This window comes from Acanthochromis polyacanthus, chromosome 15 (assembly GCF_021347895.1).
Source record: "Acanthochromis polyacanthus isolate Apoly-LR-REF ecotype Palm Island chromosome 15, KAUST_Apoly_ChrSc, whole genome shotgun sequence".
Classification (NCBI taxonomy): Eukaryota; Metazoa; Chordata; class Actinopteri; family Pomacentridae; genus Acanthochromis; species Acanthochromis polyacanthus.
The window spans coordinates 8,358,330-8,376,225 of NC_067127.1; the positions used below are offsets into that span (position 1 = coordinate 8,358,330).

Here is a 17,896-nt window from a genome sequence, read left to right on the forward strand (position 1 = left end):
AAAGCACTCTGGCAAGAGGCTTTTGCATGATGGTTAGCCTAAATAAATGTGTTCCCCTTTTACAAACAAGCCACCAAGTCTGCAGTAATTAGTGACAAGCAAAGCTGTGCCCAGGGCTTTGGGTTACTTATTAACTCACAGCATATTATGCAGTTTTAATCGATCAGTGCTTATCTTAGGTGTGCAACTAAGGATTTCATTCATTGTTTTGCCAACAAAAATGTGAAAATCACAAAGTCTGTTTATTGAAGTTTGTATATCAGTCCAACCAAATGTCTAAAATCCCCAAAAGACATCAAATACTTACTTTTACAAAGTCTGAAACAGCAAACATTTCACAAATTTCTATCAAAGGTGACTCATTCAGTCATCAAAACAGCAGCAGACAAAGCTCTAAGAACTCAGCTTCAGCTTTATTGTCATTCAGCATTGTATGTAGTACACAGTTAAACGAAATGACGTTTCTCACATCCATTCACAGTGCAGCAATAAAGGTAATACTATAAAAAGTTAAGAATAAATATAAGGTAAAATAAATACAAGATAAATTAAAAAGACTAAATAAAAAAACAGACACAATCACACTCATACACTGCTGACGTGATAACGAGAGAGATTAATGCAACTGCAATTTTAGGAATGGAGATGATGATGGGTGTGCGCAGGTGTGTGAGTGTTGTAGCCGCAAGGTGTTCAACAGTCTGACTGCCTGTGGGAAGAAGCTGCTGCTGAATCTTGATGTGCAGGTTCTGATGCTGCGCAATCTCTTTCCTGATGGAATGTCAACAAACAGTCCACATGAGAGGTGGTAGAGGTCCTTCATGATGGAGGTGGCCCTGTGTATGCAGCTTTCCTTGTAGATGTTCTGGAGAGCCGGGAGGGAGGCATCGATGATCCTCTCCGCTGTCTTGACCACTCGTTGCAGAGTTCTAAGTAAGCTCACTTGATGAAATCAGTGGTCCAAAGTGTCTGGAACTGCACATTTTAAGTGATGAAATTGCAGCTTTGTGGGTCAAGAGTTAATGTATGAATGTGTTTTGTAGTATTTCCAATACCAATTGCAAGTGCCTTTCTCTTCTATGTTGCAGTTAGATGTTGGCCATCAAGTCCGCAGTAATAAGTGAGAATAAATGATCAGTTATGGGTTTAATCTAACTTGTCCACATATGTTTATGTCCTCAAGTTAAGAAATGTGGCTTAGACAGTCTGGGAAACCGAAATTGTTTCTGTTTCGTGGTTCTGAAGTGATTTATGAACCATTAGTTTAAGCAATGCTATTGCTTCAGTGGCAATCACAAATGTCAGAACACTTGATTTCAGGAAATGTTTCATTGCTTTTCTAAAAAAGAAAAAAGGACAGGAAACAGTCGGGAATGTGGTAGCTCAATATTTTTTTATGCAGGACAAATACAATGTGTACACTGCAAAAATAAATTCTTTAATGAGGTTGTGTAGTTATGAAAAGAAACCTTGCAAAATAAGTAAAATAGCAACTGTAATACTGCATTTGGTATAGGAACTTCTGTCTGGGATCACTGTGTTTCAGAAACACCAGATCTGACATTGTAAGGCATAAGACAAAAGAAGCAAAAATGCTTCATTGTTGCTTCATTCAGGCAACAAACCAAGTTAAACAGTGATAAGTTCACGGTTACTTTGGCAGAAGCATTCAGGTTAAAAAATTTCCATTAGAAATATAATGTTTACTCCTTTTTCCAAGTAAAACACAATGAAGCCAATATAAAGCCTGCCTTTCAAGAATCTGCCCAGTCTGCCTAAATTTAACCAGGATTCTTGAAAAGCTGGCATTCAGTCTCAAAGTCACAGCCTTGAAGCAGGTCGTTGTAGTGCTTTTTCACCTCTTGATAGAGCGGCATGGAGGCCTTCTGATCAGTCAAACCGGGGAACGGTACAGGCTTTTCATTGAGTAGCGGCTGCAGTCTGAGGTCGCCTCCCCCGCAGTCGTATAGCACAAAGAGTAAGTTAGCTGCGTAGGGCAACATGTGGCTGGTGCGGAAGGAGCGTTGGGTTTGCGTGGCGTAGTTGGTTGATGTCAGGGCATCGCTGTCATTGAAGAAACCCAGCAAGGTGAGCAGTGGCAGGAGGGTCTCTGCATGGCCGATCTGAACTGTCACAGCTTCAGTCACTGGCTGTCCTAACCTGGATAAAGATACAGGACATACAGTTCAGTTTAAGATGTTACACAGGATGAACTCTACTGTATCTCGTATGAATAAAGTTTGCCTGACATATTCCAGAATCAGTTTAACATGATACTAAAACAATTCACTCAAAAAGCTCTTTACTGTATAGCTGCTGAGGGGCTCATGGGAGTTTGACCTGCCAGTCTACAAGTGCTTTGTGGATCTGGAGAAGGCCTACGACCGTGTCCCACAAGGGGCTCTGTGGGAGGTACTGCAGAAGTATGGGGCACCAGGCTCACTGATACAAACTTTTGGTGCCTGTACAACCAAAGTGAGAACTGTGACCGCATACTTGGTACAAAGTCAGACTCGTTTCCTGTGGGTGCTGGACTCTGCCAGGGCTGCCACTTGTCTCCAGTTTTGTTTGAGGTGTTCATGGACAGGATCTCAAGGCACTCAGCTAGGTGTTGGGTTTGGAGACCTCAGGATCGCATATTTACTTTATGCGGATGATGTGGTTCTGTTGGTTTCCTTAAGCTGTGACCTTCCGCAGCACGCACTGGAACTGTTTGTAGCCAAGTGTGAAGCACTTCCAAGTCCAAGGCCATGGATCTCAGCCGGAAACCGGTGGATTGCTCTCTCCGGGTTGGGAGAGGGTGGAGTTGCTTCCCCAAGCGAAGGAGTTCCAAGTATCTCAGAATCTTGTTCATGAGTGATGGGAAAATGGAGCGTGAGATGGACAGGCGGACTGGTGTGGCGGCAGCAGTAATGTGGGCGTTGTATCGAACTGTCGTGAAAAGGGAGCTGCATTTGAAGGTGAAATTCTGAATTTACCAGTCCAGCTACATTCCAAATCTCTTAGTTATGAGCTCTGGGTAATTACCGAAAGAATGACATTGCGGGTACAAGCGAACAAAATGAGCTTCCTACAAAGGGTGGCTGGGCTCAGCCTTAGTCTAAAGGAGCCAGTTGAGGTGGTTTAGCCATCTCATTTGGATGCCTCCAGGGAGGCTTCCTTTGGAGGATTTCCAAGCACATATGCCTGGGAAGGATTATATATCTTGTGTGACCTGGGAAGGCCTCGGTATTCCTCAGGAAGAGCTGGAAAGTGTTGCTGGGGAGAGGGAAGTCTGGAATGACCTGCTTCGACTGCTGCTTCCACGACCCAACCCCAGATAAACGGAAGAAGATGGATGGATGGATGGATGATACTGAAACATTTTTCTTTCAAATATTTACCTCCAGCTAAGAGTTGTAAATATCAATGCTGAAACTATGTAATAAAATTATTAATTACCAGAAAGTTCATTACCACAAATCTGGATTATCAGTGCCCCATTTAGGACATCTTTTTGGGCAAACAATCTCTTGCTCCTGCTTCTCAGTTGTGAAGTTTGGAATTTAAAAAAAAAAATCACTGTAACTGTATCAAACTGAAAATATTCCATTTGGCTTTGGGTATATATTTTTGGACTAACTGGGAGTGTGAAGACAAGTTAAGGAACTTTTAATTATCATGAACTTTAATCTTTTTTTCCACACCCTACTTAATTTGACATTATAAACAGACTGTAATTAGAAAAGTATCTGCACTAGTACACAACTTGTATCAGGTAATGTCTGACCTGTTTGTAGTACTGGTTTTCAGTGTACTTACAGTATGCAGAAGGATCCCTTTTTCGCCTCCCTACTTGTACCTACAGATACTGATGCCTCATGCCTGATTTGTTAAGAATACTGAGAGTTTCAAAAACAAATTTAAGAGCAACCGTGAAACAACACAGAGGAAAAGCGGATTAAATATTAATAAATGTTTCATCAGTTCCACTCAAGGTTTTAAGTTTGAGGTGTGAAGGCCAGGGTAGAAATTTGATCTACATACCAGAAAGTTGGAAAAGTGTGGGAATATATCTTGGCATATATACACAGAAGATTAATTCATTGTCCTTTTTTTTATGAATTATTTATTTTACAAATGTGTTTGGTTGTATCACCATAATGCCCTGTTGCCAATGAGAGCCGGGATGGAGGCAGGTGTACAAGATGTACTGAGTAAGAAATAATTACTCAGTACATCTTGTCTATGAAATGTGAGATAATAAAAATGTTCTGTTACATGTTTCCAGAGTTGAGTGTGATGTCTTGTCCAACTAACAAAGATATTCAAGAGCAAACCGTTAAGTTGGAACAGCATGAAACCTAGAATGTTTGGTGTTTTTGCGCAATGTCTGTTACAAAACCGTAAGTGATTGTGTTTCTGCTGATCAACTTTTAATTTTATTTAGCCTTTATTTAAACAGGTAGTCTCATTCCCAAGAGAGACCTGAGAACATACAGTACTACAGACTAAATGGTTGTATTTATATTGCGCTTTTGTCCAAAGCACTTTACATGATATGTCACATTTACCCATTCACATACTGATGGCGGGAGCTGCCACACAAGGTGCTAACCATGACCCATCAGGAGCAATTAGGGGTTCAGTGTCTTGCTCAGGGACACCTCGACGTGAGCACGACGGGCCGAGGATCAAACCGGCAACCTTCCAGTTACAAGACGGTCACTCTACCCACTGAGCCATGCCGCCCCTGACTAATCATTGCACCTCTGCTCTTATCAACAAATCCCATGACAAGACAAAACAACAATGGATTTATCCTGCTCATTCGAGTTATCTGTGAATCCAGAGCCTGATATACTTTCATAAATAGACCATAAATAGACCTGCAGACAATCTGTCCATAAATAAATGTCATAAAAATACACCAGTCAGCCACTGTGGCACCCACGTGCACTGTCCTACAGCAGCTGCTGTTAATTATCACTATCTGAAAACTGTTAATTCACAGTTGAAATGGTCCCAAACAAATACCCAGCAAGCTGTATGTCTTTATTAGGAATGGATGTTTATGGGGTGTAGTGCTTAAGACAAGGAATGTAATGTTGGAAAGTATTAAGATGGAGCTATGTATTGTTGGTTTTGTGATAAATAGAAGTTATACTCACTGGTTCTCGCTGACTGCTTTGTCCAAACGGCTGAAGAGATCATGAAAGAGAATGCAGCTGGACTTGCTGTTAATGTCATAACCGTAGCCTCTTTTCCAGTACTGCTTTAGATCATTTGCATATTCCATGACCTGTAGAACCAGAGAGCACAAATCACTACCGGAATGTGCTTTATGGCAATAGAAGATAACAACCTGCCAGTCTATAATTGGGTGAGGTAACATTTGAGACTACCCGTGTGCCAGGTCAGCCCGGGACACAAAACACAGAGGACTCTTTGTGACAAGGATAATGCTAACAGTTTCTCAAAGCAGAGGAAAAAAAAAGCAGGATTTTTCTCTAACTTGACATATAAAAGTTTCTTCTGTTTATTTACTGTATTTCTTTATCTTCATACGATCGAAATGTAGCAGTATTGTAACAGACGGTCTATTTTAATCCATAGGTTTTTAAAAAGTTAAAGAAACCAACAGATTAAACATTACCAGACTCAAGTGTCTCTGTTGGCATTGTTCCTCACATTATTTGAGGGTCGAGGACAATCTGAGTATCTCTGGGGCAGTTCACTGTCTGTATTGCTTCATTTTCTTTTTTTCTTTTCCCTTAAATATTATGCTTTCCTTCCTGTTCCCATCAAGGTTTTCTGTTTCCCACAGACTGCAAGCCTTCAGTTCTTACACTTTGTGCCATATGATGATTATTATGTTAACTTGATATTGTCTCAGAATAAAAAGAAGTCAAAGACGTAGCAACGACACAGACATTTTTGCATAATGATCATCCGTGTGTCCTCCCTGTGACAAATAATTGATTGCCAGTCAGGTTGAACACGTACAACTCTCCTGCTGGAATCTTTTACTTGGATGCTTTCCAAGATGAATAAACAGACATTTGATTGCACAGATGCAATACATGCGTCAATATATTATTGCGAGACTTTTTGTAACATAGGTGACAGGTTATGTAATGGATAACTTAGTTGAAAGAAATTTCTCGGGCACAGATACAATTTGTTATTTTCCATATAAAATTTGATATATTGCCAAAAAAGAAATATCTGTCATGATTATCTGAAGTTCAGAAAAAGAACACCATCAATTTTTTTGGAATAAGCTCATTTCATTATTGTTTAGCTAATTTAAGGTGGTTGTTATTAAATTTGGACGGTTATTTAGGTGACATTTTAGATCATGATATCCAGTCATTTTTTATAAATAAGTGATTGTTTCCATGATAAATAATTCTGGAATTTGTAAAGATATGATCAGAATGAATATAAAAACTTCAAAAGTCCTTCAATTACATATTGACCCAAATCTAGCTTAGGCCAGCACCTGTGCATCAACCTCATCGAAGAGCCGACACCACGGGGAGTTCACAGTCTTGATGGCAAACTCATAAGCGCACAAGTAGAATGCAGCTTCTGCCATATCTGCAGGTGAAATAGTGTGGCAGTGTGTCAATAAATACTGAAATTACAAAGGTCAGACAACAACACCAAAAGTACGGGAGAACATAGTTGCATGCTAAAATCAGAACACCATGGTGTGCATTACTTAGCTAATCCACTACTTTTAGTCTGAAGAAAGATCCTCTACTTAAGCAAAAGTACCTATACATTCATATTAAAAAATATCTTTACATGCAGTAGTACTGAATTTAGAATTCACTTTAAATATCAAATGCAAAAGTACGAGATAGGTACCAGTAAAAGTAGTTGTACGCTATTGGATAATCTGAAGTGTCTTAAATGTATATAATTATTAAAATGTACATTATTGCATATGTATGAAGGGCATGAAGTATGAAAATACACAAAATACCAGTGTCTGAAAATCATTTGATACTTGAGTAAGTGTTGCTTGATCAGTTTTGAGGAATGTGAGTCTAATAATTATGAACGTGATGCTGGTGCTTTTATATTACAAAATTAAAAAACAGCTCCATCTACTGTGCAAATGCACACTGTGAAATGTGCCTGATAAGATGTATTCTGAATCTGAAGACCTTTTTGCACCTATGCGTTTGAAAACAAAATACACACTTGAAATGAACACTATACCTTTGATCTGCTTGTTGTAAATTAAATAATGAGGGAATAACACATATCTGGCCATGGAACAGCTAAGCAGCCAACTGTCCACATACACTACCCTTCAAAAATTTGGACACACTTTCTCATTTAATGTTTTTTCTTTATTTCCATGACTATTCACATTGTAGATTCTCACTGAAGGCATCAAAACTATGATTGAACACACATGGAATATTGCAGGAAGCAAAAAAGTGTGAAATAAGGGTGGCTATTTTGAAGAATCTAGAATATAAAACATGTTTTGACGCATTTCAAACTTTTTTGTTTCTTGCATAATTCCATATGTGTTCATGAAAATAAAGAAAAATCATTAAATGAGAAGGTGTGCCCAATTTTTTTGACTGGTGGTGTTTAAAATGTGTTGTAATTCCTGCCGTTTGCTTGATTTAGATGTAAATACCCTCAAATTGAAGCTGAAGGTCTGCACTTAAAGCCCATCTTGATTGGTTCATTTGAAATCCATTGTGGTGATGTACAGAGCCAAATACTCAAAATTGTGTCCGAATATTTATGGAGCTGACTGTATGTACTGGTTATTGTCTGAATGAATTTGCCACAAACAAATGCAGGCCTTTTCTTCACTCCAAAGCCTCGTATTTGTTATCTGAATACTTCCTCCATCACTTACCGTCTGTGATGAGATTGTACTCGACTCCGAGGCGGTCTGCAATCTTCTCCTCCACTCTCTTCATCTCTGGTCCCTCTCTGAACTTGTCCAACTCTGTCATGGCTGATGGGTTGTTGTCAACCTCCTCCAAAAACCTGGTGCACTGGTCGAAAAACCTCATGAGAGCATCATTCACTGCATGCTCAAACTCCTTATCTGCATGAGAAAAAAAGCAACAGGTTACACTAGAAATGCACCAGGGTATCAGTAAAGTGTCAGCAGCATATTTGTACCTCTAATAGTCCACAGCTCTGTGAGTCCTGCCTTGAAGGACAGCGTGCTGTTGACGCATCTGTGCTTGGAGCTGGTGATGAATTTGATGAGTCCACCTCGAAGCTTCTTCTCTGAAATCAGCGAGGGGAACAGCTTTGACAGCCTGACAGCCAGATGCCTGTGATCGTTCACACCTTTCTGGACCAGCCTGCCGTCCATGTCCTCCGTGTACCACATCGTCCACTGCGTCTGGAGTTCGCGCAACCAGCTGTCTTTGGCCGGCGCGCTGCTCCGGACCAGATCGTAAAGCTTCTGCATCTTCTTGACGTTTTTGGTGGTCGGGTATCTCGTTCCATGTCTTATTATGGCAGTCAGGTGGATTTCTCGACACTGTGCAGATGGAGGCTGTAGAATGGACGTGTTTACAGCCAGTATGTCCTCTATGAGATGCGGGTTCACTTCCTCATACCTCCCCTTCGTGCTGAAATATTTGGCGATCGTTGGAATGTCCGGATTTTCCTCTGGATTCACATCGTTCAGGAGACACCAGGAAACAGCGGGAATGGCGGTGAAATGAAAAACGACTATTTTCCATAAACTGATCGGCATGATCCGTGCTGCTAGTGAGCCAGGCCGTGCGCAGACCGGAGTGACGTTATTCAGTGGGACTGTCCAAACAATAAGTCACAAGGGGGACCATGCGCAAAACTCACATGCAGTTTGGAGGCCTGTTTACTCCTTTTCACAAAGCCATGATGGTTACCATGCAAAATATATACATTCGAGTGGAGTTTTGTCACCAGTGTCCAAAATATGTATGTGATATGTATGGATGCACACTAAAACCCATAGATAGTGTCCATTTTCATGCAATTCCCTCCAAAAAATGGCATTACTGTATTTGAGTTGAGCTCAAAACACAGCTATGATAGCAAATGTGGACTTACAAATGTCCTGTTGCATGACAAAGTACTTTCATATATCCAAAAGTCATCAAGCATGCATTCAGATTTGGCAGATTTTGAGATTAAGGAAGTTGTAACGCATTGCTGGAAGTGGAAATCTGTTTTTAACTCAAATTCAGTCATCCTCCATCCATCCAGGAATGTAAAACTCACTTTAGTTCAGGGCCCACATTCAGCCCAATTTGACCTTAAGTGGGCTGGACCAGTAAAATCATAACATAATAACCAATAAATAACAACAACTCAATTTTTTCCCTTTGCTTTAGTGCAAAAAGTACAATTCTGAAAATGTTCCCATTTAATGAACTATCTTTTTTTTTTTACAAAACATTATAAAGAACCCGAAATTTCTTCAGCAAAAAATTTCAACAGTATTAAGTTTGAGTTTATCATTTGTGTACAACTTACAGATCACAATGTGTCTGTAAAGGCACAAAGCATTTAGTCAGGTATTTGGAATTGAACAACATGGTATTTTACAACTTGTCAAGATCTAGAAGTCATTTTAAATTTACATTAATTTCCACATCTGTGTCGTAATCCTGACACTACACGACACAAACGAAAGTAGGAACTATTAAGGAAAAGGTTCCGTTCTCCCCCTGCCTGTAAATGTAGAATATTTATCGATAAAAAATATATAAAAGTTGTGACAGTGCAGCAACAACAAGGTTGTACTGAAGCTGCTGACTGATTTTTCTTTATTCAACAAAGACTAGAATGTTGGGTTGATTTGTCTTGTGAAAAGCTTGGACAACTCTTTGTTGTTGCTGTTTGTTTGCTTCTCAATGGACTGTAGATGAATTTAGTTCATAATTCTATTTCTTTTATCATGTTTTCTGTGCAGATGCCTGTAGTGTCTGTGCACACAAAGCAGCTGTTCTGAAATGGTTAAGTTGACATTCCTGTAATACCGTAACTTGATGCTCTAGCTACTGCCATTGTTTGCATGACTGTGTGTTGTCCTCTATCACACCACAATGAGGTTTACTATTGTGGATCATATTCAAATATTTCAGTACCTATTGGTTGGGCTGCCATCATTTTTTTGTGGATACATTCATGTTTACATCAGAATGAACTTTTGTGGTATGGTATTAGTGCCTAAAAAATGTTTCTGCAGACATTACAGTTTCAGTTCTTCTTGGGTTGCGCATCTGGATTTGGGCAGTTTATCTCAAAGGATTTAAAGGCTTTTATTGTCATTCGTAGATTAAAATAAGTAATCAGTGCAAAGAAAGTCTGTCTTTCTGTCTAGTTAAATGACCGATGAACCTATTTATGGAATGTACTCAATGAAACACACCAATGCTTGGTACATAGATGAATGTTGGGGGCAGTAATTTTGGAGCAAAAGGTCAAGATGTGCAAAAATACACTTTCAGGGCAAATTCTGTCAAGCTTGATGAAATAGAGGTGTCTGTGAGCTGCCATCTTCAGGTTTCTCTACAGATGTTCTGTCCAGTTTCATTCTGAGCTTTTGCTGGATCTCTTGAGGACAGTCAGATATTTGTCCTAAAGCCACTCCAGTGTTGTCTTGGTTGTACAACTGGCCATTGTCTTGCTGAAAGGTGAACCATCACTCCAGTCTCAGGTTGCTGCACTCTGGAGCCAGTTTTGTTCAAGGACCTCTCTGTAAATTACTCCTTTTATTCTCAGTCCCCTTTTCCCTGCTGTAGATATGCAGCCCCACATGCATGATGCCACCACCATGCTTCATCACAGGGGTGGCGCTAGCAGGTGATGAGCAGTGTTTGGTGTTAAACAACCATAGTGCCAGGTGTTCTGTCCAGAGAGTTCAGTTTATCAAAGATCAGATCAGAGAAACTTCCCCTCATCCTATTCTTCACATTTAACTTGGCAAACTCAGAGCAACCTGTAATGTGCTTTGAACAAAGGAGTGGCTTCAATCTCGCCACTTGATCATAAAGGCCTGACTGATGAAGTGTAACTGAAAAGGTTGGCCTTCTGTCAGATTCACCATCCTCTACCAGTGACTCCTAAAGCTCTCTTAGAGGGATGAATAAGTCATTGTCACAATTCTGACCAAGGCCCTGTTGCTTGGTTTGTCCAGAGGGTCAAGTCCAGGAGGAGTTCTGGGGGTTTCAAGTTTCTTCCATTGTGCATTTCTTGAGGCTGTTGTGCTCATGGGAATTGTGAAAGCTTTAGAAATGTTTTTCCTTGTGCTGATCGATGCTTCACAACAGTTTCATCATGAAGGTTAAATTTATGGATTTCATGACTTGTTTTTTGTCCTGACATTTAATGTAAATTTTGGGAGCCTTTCTAAGCTATGTCCAGTCCAGTTCCTTTGCCACAGGCGCGTTTCAGTCACATGCTAGACACATCTCAATCCTGCATTTGACCACAGTTTAGATTTGTACAGCAACAAGTCTAAATGATTTTTGCTAATGACAAACCTCAGTTTTTTGATCTTGAAGAAATTTGCAACTGGGATATTCATCCTGTAATCGTGAATGACTATGAGTCATGACAAGGACTTATTGTATCTTCTACAAATACATTAGATTGCTCCACCTCTATAACTTCGTAGTTTGACAGCAGTGAAGCATGCTCAAATACACCACTTTATGACGTCAAAGTAACACAATAAACTACTCCCTGAAGCTGGAGTGAATTAAGATTTATTCTTGTCAGTGCTCTGCAGTGGTAGAAAAAGTGTTGTTATTATTATTATTATTATTATTATTATTATTATAAGTACCTGAAGTGATATCAGATAAAGTTGCTTAAAATGTTAGAACTGTAGTATTTAAGTTGGATAAAATTGACCCTGTACCTGACGAGTTGATGTATTTGACATTGTTTTTACTGGCAAAAACATAAACTACATTTTGCCGATGTAGCAGGCTGTAAGTTAATTAGTGGTTCTCAACATATAAATGTCACATGTAAATGCTACATTGGAGACACTGAGGGGTGAAACCCGACTTTCTAAACTCCAGCTGTTATAAAAATATTGCAAACTAGCATTGCATTATTGTCTGTTAGCTTATCATATGTAAAATTTTAAACTGAAAAGAATCCTAAAATGCAGTATGTCCCTTTGAATGTATTGGAGTAAACAAGGAAACTAATGTAGAAATACATCAGATTGTGTAGAGCATAGTTGCCTGAGTGTATATGTATTACACTCATTTCATTCCAGTTCTTTATTTTAATCAGTCAAAATCAGTATCCTGGTTGCCTGCTAATGCATATTTCACTCTCCTTCTTGCCATTTGTTGTTGCAGATTTTTAATTTTTTTTGCTGCATAATCAAAATGAGTTGTCTGGTTGTTTTATAGATAAAATAAAATGACACCTTTCAGGCCTCACGTTGAAAAAAACAATTTAGATACACTCTAATTAAAGTTGTATGCATTTAGTTACATACTGATATAAACTACAGTTTTCAACATAATCAAATATCCTGGAATAACAGTTACTGATTGAAATAAATTCAGTTTTCTTACTGACATTTATAGACGTGACTGACCAAGCTAATGACTAATTGAAACAGTAGAGTATTTGATTTGCTTTTCAGAGGAAAACACTTCAGAAAAGAAAGGGCATTAGTGCTTCCTGAAAATGGTGGTTACTGTAAGCAACAACATTTAGGGGACAAAGTTGACTCTTAATTGTGGAAACACATTGTTTATTTGATTTTGCAATTGTAAGAGAATAGAGCCACAGTGACTGTCTGCCTACACAGCAGGATGCTTGAGCAGCCGACATTCTGTCTCGAAGTCACAGCCACTGAGCAGGTGCCTGTAGTGGTTTCTGACATCTTGATAGAGCGGCATGGAGTTCTGCTGATCATCCAAACCAGGGAACGTCACAGGCTTTTCATTGAGCAGCGGCTGCAATCTGAGGTCGCCTCCTCCACAGTCATACAACACAAAGAGTAAGTTAGCTGCGTAGGGCATCATGTGGCTGGTGCGGAAGGAGCGTTGGGTCTGTGTGGCATAGTTGGTCGATGTCAGGGCATCGCTGTCATTGAAGAAACCCAGCAGAGTGAGGAGGGGCAGGAGGGTGTCAGCATGGCCGATCTGGACTGTCACAGGTTCAGTCACCGGCTGTCCTAACCTGGATAAACACACAGGACAGAGAAGGTTCAGGACTTTACATAACCTCTGCTGTAACACAGATGGTGATGTTTAACGTTGATAAAGCACAAAAGAAGATAAAACACTTCCTGCAAAGATGCAATCTGTCCCCAATAATGTCAGCTTGTAAGGCCACTTTCTTTACTACCATTATTTTTCAATTTATATGCCTGTAAGAGGACACAGACTACTTAGAGTATACTTACCTTTTGGTAGATCGTTTGTCTTTTTTCCTCAAAAAGATGAACATTGTAAACAGATAAGTTGACCAAGAGCATAAGCAAAATGTTCAAGATGAAGCAAGCCACAAGAAAAAAAAAAGGATTTTCGGTAATTACATCATCTATTCCGCTGAAAGTTTTCATCAGGGGCTTCAGCAGCCTATTTTTGCAAGAACTGCAGGTCATTAAAAGTTCACTTACTTGTTCTCACTGGCTGCTTTGTCCAGTCGGCTAAACGCATCATGAAAGAGTATACAGCTCGACTTGCTGTTAATATCATGACCGTAGCCTCGTTTCCAGAATTCCCTCAGGTCAGCTTCATACTCCATAATCTGTGGAATCAGATAAGTCAAAGCTGGCCTGTATGTTCTGTGGATGGGCTTTAAGTGAAAACATGAATGCTCCAAGATAGCAATCTGACAGTTTTGCATAATGTGAGGTAGCTTTTCAGCCTGAATGACTTTCAGGTTAGCGTGTACTGCAAAACACAAAACCGTCTTTCTTATATGAACAATGACGAAGGGTTTCCAATGAATGAACTGCAGTAAAGCAGACAGGGTCACGGTGACTTGTGTCTTTATGTTTCTCCTTCTTTCACTAGAAACATGACAAGATGCTGAGATGATTTTAGTAATGACGAGCACCTCTGAGCTAGATTTTTTTATAGCACTGTTTATGTTCTTCGTCCTCTTTCTGTCTGTGACATTGTACATTTAGTCCTGTGCAACTGGTTGACCCAAAGCGCCCTGTCATCAGCTGAAGTGTTTCTGTCATGGTTTAATGGAAGATTTAGGCACCAGGGTCATTGTTAATGCTATTAGTAACATCCCATATAGTCATACTCACTGAATGCATGAACTTGAAGCAAGAAGTTCACATTTCTGAACCACAAGCATCTCCTCACTGCTGTGATCAGCATCGTAAACCACCATAAGAGAAAGGTAAATGTGCACACAGTCGACCACTAATGCTCCTACCTTTGCATCATCCTCATCAAAGAGCTGACACCAGGGGGAGTTCACTGCCTTGATTGCAAATTCATAGGCACACAAGTAAAACGCTGCCTCAGCCATATCTGCAGGAGAGATGTTAAGTGGTTTAGTTAGACAGGTTGTGCACACAGCGATTATTAAAAACAGAGGTGACATCCTCACAAAATAAACTTGAAAGCACTTAGAGAAGCCTACTTCCTCTATACACAGTAAAAATTACTATCTAGAAACACTAGAGATGCTCAGAAAGTAGTCTGTCGATATCTGAAAACTGAAGCACCTACAGGTTCATTTCTTGCTTCATTGTTAAACCATTTTGAAGCTCATGATACTAATTGGAATCAATGAAAAGTGATGCAGAGGCCTTGGTGCTTCTGAATGTGGAAACAGCTCCACCTAATGTGAAAAATGAACACTGAGCGGCCCAGCACACTGACTATTTCAGAATTCATGCATTTAATGAGATTAATAGTTAACACACACACTATGAAATCCATCCATCCTCTATACACCGCTTTATCCTCATTAGGGTCGCGGGGGGTGCTGGAGCCTATCCCAGCTGACTCGGGCGAAGGCAGGTGACACCCTGGACAGGTCGCCAGTTTGTCGCAGGGCTACATATACAGACGAACAATCACAGTCACATTCACACCTACGGGCAATTTAGCGTTATCAATTAACCTCAGCATATTTTTGGACTGTGGGAGGAAGCCGGAGTGCCTGGAGAAAACCCACGCATGCACAGGGAGAACGTGCAAACTCCATGCAGAAAGATCCCAGGCCCACCCCGGGCCGAGTTTGAACCGGGGTCTTCTTGCTGCAAGGCGAAAGTGCTAACCACTACCACTGTGCAGCCCTCACTATGAAATCAATAAACTAAATTATTGTGTTCATACAGGAAGCTGTAAAAGACCTGGAACACATCATTTATTGTTTCGATCAGTTAATACATTGGTGGAAAAAAGTTTTCAGACACCCCATACATTTGTGAAATATTGCATTAAGAATCACTCTGAGGTCTTCAAGTGCAGTTTCTTTTAGTACAGTCACACCCATAATACTAAACAAATCCTAAAAAAGCCATTAAAAACTTAAAAATGATTGGTTACATAAAAATAAGAAATTTTAAGTGTTGGGTAATTTTGGTAGAAATATAGGTTTGTTAGCTTTTCTTGTAAACAAGAAACAAAAAAGCATCCTTTGTATTTTTTGTGTGGGTCTGATGCAGCCACATCTTTTGAAGCACAAAAAAGATTTTTGCCCAAATATTTCATGATAATATTTGAGATTGTGGGTGTTCGAAAAGTTTTTTCCATTAGTGAATGTATATAAGATTGCCGAGAGCCTCGGGATTTGTGATGAGGCCAGAAAACTGGAGTGCACACAACACAATTAACAGGTAGTGTTTTTGAAGCTGTGACCTTGGGTGATGAGATTGTACTCGACTCCGAGGCGGTCTGCGATCTTCTCCTCCACCCTCTTCATCTCTGGTCCCTCTTTGAATTTGTCCCACTCTGTCACAGCTGATGGGTTGTTGTCAACCTCCTGCACAAACCTGGTGCACTGGTCGAAAAACCTCATGAGAGCATCGTTCACTGCATGCTCAAACTCCTGATCTGCATGAGAAAAAAAGTAACAGGTTACCTTAGAAATGCACCAGGGTATCAGTAAAAGTGTCAGCAGCAAATTTGTACCTCTAATAGCCCACAGCTCGGTGAGTCCTGCCTTGAAGGACAGCGTGCTGTTGACGCATCTGTGCTTGGAGCTGGTGATGAATTTGATGAGTCCACCTCGAAGCTTCTTCTCTGAAATCAGCGAGGGGAACAGCTTTGACAGCCTGACAGCCAGATGCTTGAGATCATTCACACCTTTCTGGACAAGTCGGCCGTCCATGTCCTCCGTGTACCACATCGTCCACTGCGTCTGGATTTCCTGCAGCCAGCTCTGTTCACCTGAGGCATTGTGTCGGACAATGTTGTAAAACTCCTGCATCTCCGTGATGCTTTTGGCCGTCGGATATCTGGTTCCATGTCTTATAATCGCAGTCAGATGGATTTCTCGACACTGTGCGGATGGAGGCTGTAGAATGGACGTGTTTACAGCCAGTATGTCCTCTCTGAGATATGTGTTCACTTCCTCATACCTCCCTTTCGTGTTGAAATATTTGGCGATTGCTGGAATATTTAGGTCATCCTCAAGTCTAACAAAATTTAGCAAACAGCAGGAGATGACACAGAAATAAAATACAGTAAATTTCCCCCAAAAAGTCAGCATGATGCACCAGTTTAGAGATTTGGAATCCGCACTGAAAACCGAAAACTGTGTGATGGCTTTAAAAATAGAGCTGAGCAGAGTCCAGTCTAGCTTGTGTTTCGGAATGTCATCATAGCATTACTTAAAAAGTAAACAGGTTTTGTGTACTACAGCTATTGACTGACAGCCCAAAAAAGAAAAACAAATTAAAGTGAGCAAATGGAAATTGTAACATGATGTAGAAATCTTCTCAGATTGTCAGAATATCCTGTGTAAAATGATCCTGCTCCTTTTTGTTTTGTGCATTTGGCTCTTTTGTTTGCGTATTAAAATTGGTTGCAAAGCTCCACTTTCACCAGAAAAGCATGTGGTTAATGATCTTTTGATGTGTTCATGTCGGTATCAGGCACTGCTGTGGGAAGACCTTGGTTTCGTTTGTTTACTCTGACCACAACTTTCTGGTTTGATGACACTCCCATGAAAACACACTGGGTAGAGAAGTCTACAAATGGCTGACAAAGTAAAGGTAAAACCACACACAATGGCGTAGTTAGAATTACATTCTTCCAGAGAGACAGGATATTCAGTTGGGTTAAGGTCTAGTGACTGTGAAAGGCCTTGGCATGTGATTCACATTATTTTCATTTAACTGTTCAGTGACCCCTCATGCCCTCATGGATGGAAACATTGTCATCTTGGAAGAGACCACTCCCACCAGGGTAGAAATGTGTCATCATAGGATAAAGGTAACCAATTTCCTCTAAAGGAACGAATGGGCCTAAATCATTCCTGTAAAATTCCCACCACAGACAACATGGAGCCGCCAGATCACACTGTCGGGGTCAAGGGTTCTGTTTTCCTTTAATTTATCACCCATCTGTGCACAGAACATTGCACTTTCTTCCATGGGTTTGTGACCTTCACATTTGTCATTTATTTCACCATCCACTCTACATCATGGGTGAGTCACGATGATTCCACCAGTTGCGTTTCACTCTTCTCTTTTTTAAGAGCTGCTTCTCTGGACTTTATGCCCCATTTCACTCTTTTTACTCCATTAGGGGGTAAAAAGTCAAAGATATCTTACATGATTTCAATACTTGGACATTATCATATGACATTTCTATGTCAACATGCATTTGATTGTTAGATGTTAAGATGACATAATAGACAATGGGAGCTCAGTAATCCCATCTGTAGATTTTTGACATCATAAATAAATTCTTTGTTA

The 17,896-nt window shown here is 40.2% G+C and overlaps 2 protein-coding genes and 1 long non-coding RNA gene across 3 annotated transcripts; 1 reads left to right on the top strand and 2 right to left on the bottom strand.

The window, feature by feature from the left end:
• Positions 1-1,374: 1,374 nt before the first annotated feature.
• On the bottom strand, positions 1,375-8,788 carry LOC110945430 (multiple inositol polyphosphate phosphatase 1-like). The gene is made up of 5 exons (XM_022187013.2): positions 8,146-8,788; positions 7,874-8,068; positions 6,485-6,582; positions 5,151-5,281; positions 1,375-2,160 (listed from the first exon to the last, which is right to left on the bottom strand). Exons 1-5 carry the CDS (start codon positions 8,732-8,734, stop codon positions 1,782-1,784), a joined length of 1,392 nt encoding a protein of 463 aa, XP_022042705.2. The 5' UTR covers positions 8,735-8,788; the 3' UTR covers positions 1,375-1,781.
• Positions 8,351-16,665, top strand: LOC127537481 (uncharacterized). The gene is made up of 2 exons (XR_007947139.1): positions 8,351-8,500; positions 16,462-16,665. It is a non-coding gene; the product is annotated as an uncharacterized LOC127537481 (long non-coding RNA).
• LOC110946191 (multiple inositol polyphosphate phosphatase 1-like) lies at positions 12,732-16,911 on the bottom strand. The gene is made up of 5 exons (XM_051959759.1): positions 16,107-16,911; positions 15,834-16,028; positions 14,398-14,495; positions 13,622-13,752; positions 12,732-13,179 (listed from the first exon to the last, which is right to left on the bottom strand). Exons 1-5 carry the CDS (start codon positions 16,684-16,686, stop codon positions 12,798-12,800), a joined length of 1,386 nt encoding a protein of 461 aa, XP_051815719.1. The 5' UTR covers positions 16,687-16,911; the 3' UTR covers positions 12,732-12,797.
• Positions 16,912-17,896: the final 985 nt, after the last annotated feature.

Excerpts from the sequence above, each read along its gene's own strand:
- LOC110945430 (XM_022187013.2), bottom strand. The coding sequence starts at position 8,734 with ATGCCGATCAGTTTATGGAAAATAGTCGTTTTTCATTTCACCGCCATT. Across the intron at positions 8,069-8,145 it reads AGAGCTGTGGACTATTAGAG|ATAAGGAGTTTGAGCATGCA; the intron begins GTACAAATATGC and ends TTTCTCATGCAG. Across the intron at positions 2,161-5,150 it reads AAAGCAGTCAGCGAGAACCA|GTTAGGACAGCCAGTGACTG; the intron begins GTGAGTATAACT and ends ATCTTTATCCAG.
- LOC110946191 (XM_051959759.1), bottom strand. The coding sequence starts at position 16,686 with ATGCTGACTTTTTGGGGGAAATTTACTGTATTTTATTTCTGTGTCATC. Across the intron at positions 13,753-14,397 it reads TTGATGAGGATGATGCAAAG|ATTATGGAGTATGAAGCTGA; the intron begins GTAGGAGCATTA and ends CTGATTCCACAG. Across the intron at positions 13,180-13,621 it reads AAAGCAGCCAGTGAGAACAA|GTTAGGACAGCCGGTGACTG; the intron begins GTAAGTGAACTT and ends GTGTTTATCCAG.